The sequence below is a fragment of the Cervus canadensis genome, chromosome 6 (assembly GCF_019320065.1).
Source record: "Cervus canadensis isolate Bull #8, Minnesota chromosome 6, ASM1932006v1, whole genome shotgun sequence".
NCBI lineage: Eukaryota > Metazoa > Chordata > Mammalia > Artiodactyla > Cervidae > Cervus > Cervus canadensis.
In genome coordinates, this window is record NC_057391.1 from 41687793 (window position 1) to 41696327 (window position 8535).

Sequence of the window (8535 nt, forward strand, 5' to 3'; positions counted from 1 at the left end):
ACGTGAAGGTTGGTTACCTTTTCCCCTCCTCAAAGCACTAAGATGAAAACTAGTGTCAGGCTTTCTGAGCGCCCCAGTGGCGCTCGACTTCAGAGTCCTTCCACCGCCACTTCCTCTCACCCCTCTCCACCCTCGTGGCTGCCGCTTAATTTCCCCTCCATTTCAGTACGTTCTCTTGCCCCGCAACAAGGACTGGCCTTGGACGCTGAGAGTCTACCTACTTCTTTTTGTCCCCCGACGCTGGGCTTGAGGGTCTCTCAGGACCCAGCGCGTCCCGCAAAGCCGGTGTCGGCTGCGCACGCCGCCGCGCGTCCCGCCCCGAGGGGCGGGGTGTGACCAGAGAGTTTGGATAGGAGGCGCTTGCCGTGGGAAACACCCCGCCGCCCGCGGAGCTTCCTCGGCGGCGCAACCTCTCCGGCCGAGACGCGCGCGGAGCGGCCGGGAGGCTTTTCTGCACCCGGACCCCCGTGGCCTCGGTCCTCCCGCAGCCTCCGCTCCGGCTCGCCGCGCCGCCGGTCATGAGGCCGCTGTTTTACCGCTGCCACAACACCACGTCGGTGGAGAAGGGCAATTCGGCGACGATGGGCTGGGTGCTCTTCAGCACGGGCCTCGTGGGCAACCTGCTGGCCCTGGGACTGCTGGCGCGCTCCGGTCTGGGGTCGTGCCCGCCGCGCTCGCCGCGCCCGCCGCCCTCCGTCTTCTACGTGCTGGTGTTCGGCCTGACGATCACAGACCTCCTGGGCAAGTGCCTCGTGAGCCCCTTCGTGCTGTCCGCCTACGCGCAGAACCGGAGCCTGCGGGGGCTGCTGCCCGGATCCGACAGCTCTCTGTGCCAAGCCTTCGCCTTCTTCATGTCCTTCTTCGGGCTCGCCTCGACGCTCCAGCTGCTGGCCATGGCCCTGGAGTGCTGGCTTTCCCTGGGGCACCCCTTCTTCTATCGACGGCACCTCACCCCGCGCCGGGGCGCAATGGTGGCGCCGGTGGTGGGCGCCTTCTGCCTCGCTTTCTGCGCGCTGCCCTTCGTGGGCTTCGGGAAGTTCGTGCAGTACTGCCCTGGCACCTGGTGCTTCTTCCAGATGGTCCACGAGGAGCGCTCGCTGCCTGTGCTGAGCTACTCGGTGCTCTACGCCAGCCTCATGCTGCTGCTGGTCCTCGCCATCGTCCTATGCAACCTGAGCGCCATGCGCAACCTCTATTCCATGCACCGGCGGCTGCGGCGACTCCTGCGCCCGGGCCCCAGGGAACGCGCCGAGCCGGGCGCCGGCGAGAGGGAGGCGACCCCGCTGCACCTGGAGGAGCTGGATCACCTCCTGCTGCTAGCCCTCATGACCGTGCTCTTCACCATGTGCTCCCTGCCTTTAATTGTGAGTTGGCCGCGCTAAAGCTGCAGGAGACGGGTGCGGTGGGCCGCAGCAGAGGGGACGGACGAGTGGGGCGTGCTGGGCGCGGTGCAAGAGAAGCTGCGCCCAGAGACGCGAGGGTTTGTTCCCGCGTTCCGCGGATCAGGTTCCGTTCCCTCCGCAGTCCTCAGGAGATAGAATCTAATTTGTTGAGCGAAAAGAGGTAAAGCCACAGAAATTTAGGGAAAGCAGGAGCCGGACTGTGTCCCCTTAGCCCGGCAGAACCTCTCCAGTGCTGTCTGCTTTCCTCTGAGAAGGTCTCAGGACCATTTTTGCACCTCAGAACTTTGAGAAGCGGAACTTGGTTTCTCCTCGGCAGTACGAGTCCTTTTCCACTTTGCGATGGCTAAGCGAGGTTTTATTTCGTTACACCTGCCCATGATTTTAGTGGCATCAGAAATGCGCAAATGACATCAGGGCGTTCTTTCCACCCCACCCCCCGCCCCCGGTGTTGGCCTGGTAAGGGAATAAGGGAAGGTGTAATCCTGCCAAAGTGATTTACAGGCGCGAGTGACTAAAAGCGTAGGTTTAGTTTAGTCTTGTTTTTTTTTAACTGGTGTGTAAACTTTGAGGAGTGGAGGGCGCCCTTTCCCGTGCTGCCGCTGCAGGGGATGGTGTCTGCAGAGGCGGAAAGGCTGTTTGGACTAGCAGGTGTGGAGGAAGGTTTCAACTGGTTGTGTCGCTCTGATAACCTGTCTCCACTGGTGTTGTTTCTGTCTTGGCAAGCGAGGTGACATGAGAGCCATTATCTTGGGTTTCAATTTACTGATGCAGGTGGTGGTGCAGATTGAATTACTTCATCGTTTTGAAGGTATTTCCTCCTGTGAGCCCTGCCAAGACCCTTAGGAGTGGCTGAGGCTAGAAGTATTGCTCCTCTTTCTCTCCTGACTCCACAGTGTATTTGTTCAACATGAACAACGTTTAAATAAATTCATTGTCAAGTCCATGTTTTTGGAGTCCAGAGGCTTATGTGAATAGGAAAGTTAAGTTTCTTATGGCAGTGTAGCAGTTTTGGACATTACTTTCAAGGGTGGATGAAAGTGACATATAATGTGATTTTTCCCTTAAATGAAGGTCTTAGTATTGGGCCAATAGTTGTCTGGATTAGGATCGGAACTCCCCAAAATAAATAAATATATAGCTATATAAACAAAGAGATAAAGATATAGGCAGAGATATTTAGCAATGGTTTTCAAACTTTATCACACTCAAACTCATCAGCAGCGCTTTTAAAAACATAGCTGGCTGGCCCTGTCCTCCAGAGCTGCTGATTCAGACATTTTTGAAGAATTCAGCATCCTCCACCTCACCTGCTGATCACATTTGAAGAACCACACTCTGAACCAGGAGTTAGCAAATCAGAGCTAGCTATCCAGAGAGCTGGCAACAGCAACATTTTTTCGTGGATCCCTAGTTTCAGCAGAGGGCGCTCTTCCTATCGGATTTTCCCTGTAATGGACTACATTCTCTAAACAAGCCCGTTGTTTATTCTGTGTGTTTCTTAGTCAACCCTGTCTTATAGGAGCAGTTTTATAAAGTATCTTCTAGAGAATACTATTGATCATCAGAGGTTTTTTGAAAGTCTAGATTGTGTTCCAACAGATATCTTGAATAGAGTATGTATTTTGATCACTTTCAGAAGTGAATAAATTTGTCATAATTTCAGTAAACCCCCAAAATAAATAAAATTAAAAGGCCGTTCATAGAATAAATATTACATTTCTAATACAAATCAATTGACTTGAAAATATCAATTAAAATAACTTAATACGCAGGAAAATTGATATTGATGAATACTGCATAAAAATAAAATGATTTGTCTTCATAATTTAAACATCGTTCAGTTACCCAGATGCCAACTAATCAAGCATTCTCTAATAGTAAGAATTATATCTTTCTGGACTCCACTTTGAGGAGAAAGGAGCAAATATAAAGATTTAAGTCATATGAAATGTTTTCTTTTTCTATCAACTCAAGTGTATAGCCTGTTGCCATCCATTTATTCATTCATCTCAGATCTGGAACCTACAACATTCTAGGCACTGTAATTCGTTGCAGGGAATTAAAATGAGAAAAACCTCACATCTGTCCCCAGAGCTATAATCCTGGGGGTGAAAGGGAGTGAGTAGGGCCAGAAAAGAGTTTAGAAAAGGAAAGGATTAACTCCTAATTGATAAAATAGTAATACTAGCTAATTATTTAATTATTATTATATGCAAGGACCTGTTCTCAAGGTTTTACTCATACTATCTCATTCGAATTTTGTAATGATGCTGGAAAATAGGTTCAATTGTCCCTATTGTATAGATGAAGAAACAGAGTAACTTGCCTGAAATGTCATAGCCAGTGAGAGGATTCTATCTAACCTGGATAGTCAGACTCTAAAGCTGATGAGCTTAACCATCACTTCAAAGAGGCTTCTAGATGGGGGTAATACTTTAGGTTGGCCTGGAAAAAAGGTAGGATTTGGGCACATGATCAATTTCCATATCTGTAAAATGGAGATAATGAACATACTTAATAGGATTTTTGTGAGTATGAAACAAACTTTTTAAAGTAAAATGCTTAGAATGGTGCCTAGGAATATGAAACTCTGTATGGGCATTAGCCATTATTATTACTCTTTGTGTTATTGAACAGTTATAATGGGGGAGGGCTTCCAGATAACCTCTGTCTTCCTAAGTGCACTAGATGGGAGTATCTGAGCCTGCTGAAACGATCTACTGAAAAGAGAATAAAAAGGTAAGGAAACAATTATGGGAACATACATCTTCTCATATCCCTGACTGCCTTGAGTGGGTTTGGTCTGTGCACTTATTTGTAACCCCTCCCATTAATGTTGAGTTTGCATATTTTCTGGTCCATTAGCGTCCATTTTGTCCCATTATGAATTTAAAAATCTCAGTGGGCTTGGGGGATGTAAGGGTATTGAGAAAAAGCAGTGCTGGTCAAAACAGCAGTGTTGACTGAATGGCAGGAAAGGGATGAAGCAGTTTGCAGGGCTACCCAGAGACCAGAGACCTCAGGGAAGAGCAAGACAATAGGAGTGGCTGGGCACAGGTATATAGGCTTATCTTTCTGTCCCTGAATTATAGTGCCTGGAATGTTGTAGGTTTCTTCCTAGTCTGAAAAGAGGATGCCAACCACACAAAGATAAGCATCTGTGCTAAGAATAACTAATTTACATGAGTTATCCCCTGTCTTTCCACTGGAATGCATGCATGCAAGTCGATTCAGTCTTGTCTGACTCTGTGTGACCCTATGGACTGTAGCCCGCCAGGCTCCTTTGTCCAGTATTCTCCAGGCAAGAATACTGGAGTGGGTTGCCATGCCCTCCTCCAGGGGATCTTCCTCATCCAGGGATCAAACCCATGTCTCTTACATCTGCTGTATTGGCAGGAGGGTTCTTTACCACTAGCGGCACCTGGGAAGCCCCTCCACTGGAATATTTCCTGTCTTTTCACATTGATTAAAAGTTTCTGTTTCAAATGGATTCACAGACATAGAAAACAAACTATGGTTATCAAAGGAGAAATTGGGGGGAGGGATAAATAAGGGATTTGGGATTAACAGATACATACTACTATATATAAAATAGATAAAGGACCTACAGTATAGTAGAGAAAACTATATTCAATATCTTATAGTAACCTATAATGGAAAAGAATCTGAAAGAGGATATATATATACACATACACATATACACACATATCTGTGTACACACATAGATGTGTATATGTGTGTATGTGTATATATATGCATCTATGTTTGCATATATATATGTATATGCTATACACCTGAAACACTGTGTATCAGTTACACTTCAATAAAAAAACTTCAGAGAAAGGGAAGTTTCTGTTCATTGGTGCCTCCACACATACGACATTTCACGTGTGACTTATTTCTGTGCTAAGAATCAAGAACAGGAAGGAGGCAGAAGAAAGAAGGGGAGAAATTTAGTGTGTTTGGGAGTCTGGTGACCCTGTTTGTAAACAATTCAGTGGACTGGATCTGTCCCACTTCAGCTCTTCCTCTGCACCGCCAGGTAACACTAGCCCTAAGCTCTGACTGCCGGCAGGCTGGCTCCAGGGATTAGCCTGGGGCTTCCAGGAGGACCTGCACCATCCTGGCTCCTCACTTGCACCCATTCATGACAGTGGCCAAAATGAATATCACAAGGCAAGCTGCCATAGTCTTATGGAAAAATAATGTTTCATAAGTGAAGTAAGGGAATTTATCGTGGCCATAGACCTTTTGCTATCCTAATCTAATGTTTTTCTTTACAACAGTATCGTGCTTACTATGGAGCGTTTAAAGCTGTTCCTGAGCAAAATGGAACCGCTGAAGAAATTGAAGATCTCCGAGCCTTGCGCTTTCTCTCTGTGATCTCAATTGTGGACCCTTGGATTTTCATCATTTTCAGAACATCGGTGTTTCGAATGTTTTTTCACAAGATTTTCATAAGGCCTCTTATATATAGAAATTGGCACAGCAATTCTTGCCAAACTAACATGGAATCCAGTCTATAACTATGTTACCCTCGCTCATAAACTCAAGAATATATCACATCTTCTGCAAAGAACCATGAGCCACAAAAAAATCTTATAATTTATATCCTTAAAAGGTATGTTCCATAACAAAATATCTAAACGTATTTTCAAAACTGTTTTGTTCATTCTTAATAATGTGTTGTCCCTAGGTATTCATGAATCAGTTCAGTGGAGTTTTTCATTTTGAGTTATAATAGCAACTACACTTTCATATATTGTAAACTGGTAGCTCAGTTGCTAAAGAATCTGCCTGCAAAGCAGGAGACCCAGGTTCATTCTCTGGGTTGGGAACTGCGTTCAATACCTGCATTGGGAAGATCCCCTGGAGAAGGAAATAGCAACCCACTCCACTGTTCTTGCCTGGGAAATCCCACGGACAGAAGAGCCTGATGGGCTACAAGAGAGTCGCAAGAGACGGATGCAATTTATCAACTAACCCAAACAATGTTTAAAGTCTTAAAGCAATTATAATGATTGTTTCCATGTTCGTACTTGTTGTCCCTAATTTTTTAAGGAGATCTTAGGCCTCTGGGTCTTTATTTAAATCCAGAAGAAACACCATTGTTTACAATTATGTAATAGGTTATTCTTAAATTTTCTTATTCTCCTTATTTCTAGTGAAACTTGATCTGTTTATTATGTGTCACAATTGCTCCTATTTAAATCTTTTCTTTGCCACCTGATGCAACTACAGTCTGAATTAGAGATGCCCCTCCTAAAAGGGAGGTGCAAAACGTAACTAGATCAGGCATTTGGAGCATCCTTCTCTGGCCAACCCCTGAGAGAAAGCTCACTGCCTTGTGTGAAGAGCCAAAGCTATAAATAAGTAAATTCGAGGCAAGGTGTGACTATGGTCTACAATCCAAAGAAGAAAAAAATTCCATTTATCCTTTAAGTCCAATTTCTTATCTGGAGGGTGTCAGTAGGCATAAAAATTTGAGAGTGGGCTACAAAATGTTTCAGTTTTTTGGAACCTCCATTTTGTAGGTTTATCATATTGATGGATTCTTTGGTGGGGAGGGATTTATTGTTCTTTGAAAGACTGGGATGTATAATTTCCCAGAAAGCATGTTTACTACACATGGCTATAACAGAGCTGGGCATTCAGCACAGCAACAAGCTCACCGGAACTCAGTCAGTCTCAGCTGAGCATGGTGGCGATGACCTTAACACCTACCTGTTAAAGCCATATTCTGCCCTTGCGGGAGATGGTAAGAGTTCCTGAGAAATACAGTTTCAAGCTGGAGCAGGATATGGCTCAGATGGAGCACAACCAAGCACTTTAACTGTACATTTAATTGTACATCATGTTTACAAATGTTAGCAACACTATGACCAAAAGGGAAAAGTGGGGAAAATACAGCTGCAGCTGTTAAACCAAACAAGAGACTGTAGACCCCGCTTGCAGGGAAGAACTTTCACCTTGGGTAGAAGAATACACGGGGCTTCAGAGGGCTTTTGGCATCTGTGGGTCCCTTTGTACCCAACACAGACTCTGAGCTGGAGAACCAGCTACGTTTGAATAGCCTGAGATTCCCATTTAGTCATCCCTTCCAAAGACCAGGGTATTTGCCTTATTTCCGGCTTAGCAGCAGCCCCATTTTTACCTCTGGTTTATCTCAGAGGTGGTATTAACCTGGAAATATATGTGTATTTTTGTGTGTACCAAAACTGTGAAATGGTCAAATACAGAAATACACAAATTATAATCTGAAAGCGTGATGTGATGCAAAATACACTGGTTTTCAACTTTAACTCTTGCTTGTGTACTTAATGTGTAACTGCCTGTGTATTTTATTGTCAGAGGAAGTTGATTTTTTTATGCTCTCCTTTTGGAAAGTGTTATGATCATTGTTAAGATCATTTGAAAAGTTCCCAGATGAATCAATAAACATAATTTTATAATATTTTGCAAAGAAAATTACTTTTCTTCCAATGAAAGAAAAGAACTTCATGTTTTGGTTTTGTTTCATTGTTTTGAGTAAAAGTTTACCAGCAGCCTTTCATTCACTAGCAGTTTAGTAGAATGGATTTTTATAGACTGTCCTATTAGCAAATTTGTTACTTTAAACAATTTTGCATAGGTTTATCCAAGGAATTAGTGGTCCTTTCTGTCTAACACAATGTAGATACACCATCTGTATGAAATCCTTAAGTCAAAAGTCAACTTTTCAATGATCTTCATTGATTTATTCATTATATTATTAAATAAGTTTTAATTGACACATACCTTGTGCCAGGCAATTAGGTGCTGAGGAAAAAAATACATAAGACTTAGTTCTGGCTTAGACTTAGCAATAAGTTGTTCATTGTCCAGTGGGAGAGACAAGCCATGTAAACAGGTTACAACAGAGTATGGAAATCCCAGTAATAAATGTGCATGCAGAGTCCCATTAGAAGAGGAAATCTGAACTCGGGGTTACATAGGGTAGGGTTATCACTAACCCTAACTCGGGGTGGTTCTGTGTAGCAACTGGTAGCTCAGAACTGCACAACTCGGGGTTGTCAGAACTGCACAGTGAGAAGATACTGAAGTCAAGTATTGAAGATGAGTAGGAAATTTGACTCCAGTTGAAAACTAAAGA

General features: G+C 44.5%; 1 protein-coding gene across 1 annotated transcript; it reads left to right on the forward strand.

Annotated features, from left to right (window-relative positions):
* Positions 1-383: 383 nt before the first annotated feature.
* On the forward strand, positions 384-7866 carry PTGDR (prostaglandin D2 receptor). The gene is made up of 2 exons (XM_043471678.1): positions 384-1364; positions 5690-7866. The coding sequence occupies exons 1-2, from the start codon at positions 519-521 to the stop codon at positions 5927-5929; spliced, it is 1086 nt and encodes a 361-aa protein (XP_043327613.1). The 5' UTR covers positions 384-518; the 3' UTR covers positions 5930-7866.
* Positions 7867-8535: the final 669 nt, after the last annotated feature.

Excerpts from the sequence above, each read along its gene's own strand:
- PTGDR (XM_043471678.1), top strand. The coding sequence starts at position 519 with ATGAGGCCGCTGTTTTACCGCTGCCACAACACCACGTCGGTGGAGAAG. Across the intron at positions 1,365-5,689 it reads TGTGCTCCCTGCCTTTAATT|TATCGTGCTTACTATGGAGC; the intron begins GTGAGTTGGCCG and ends TCTTTACAACAG.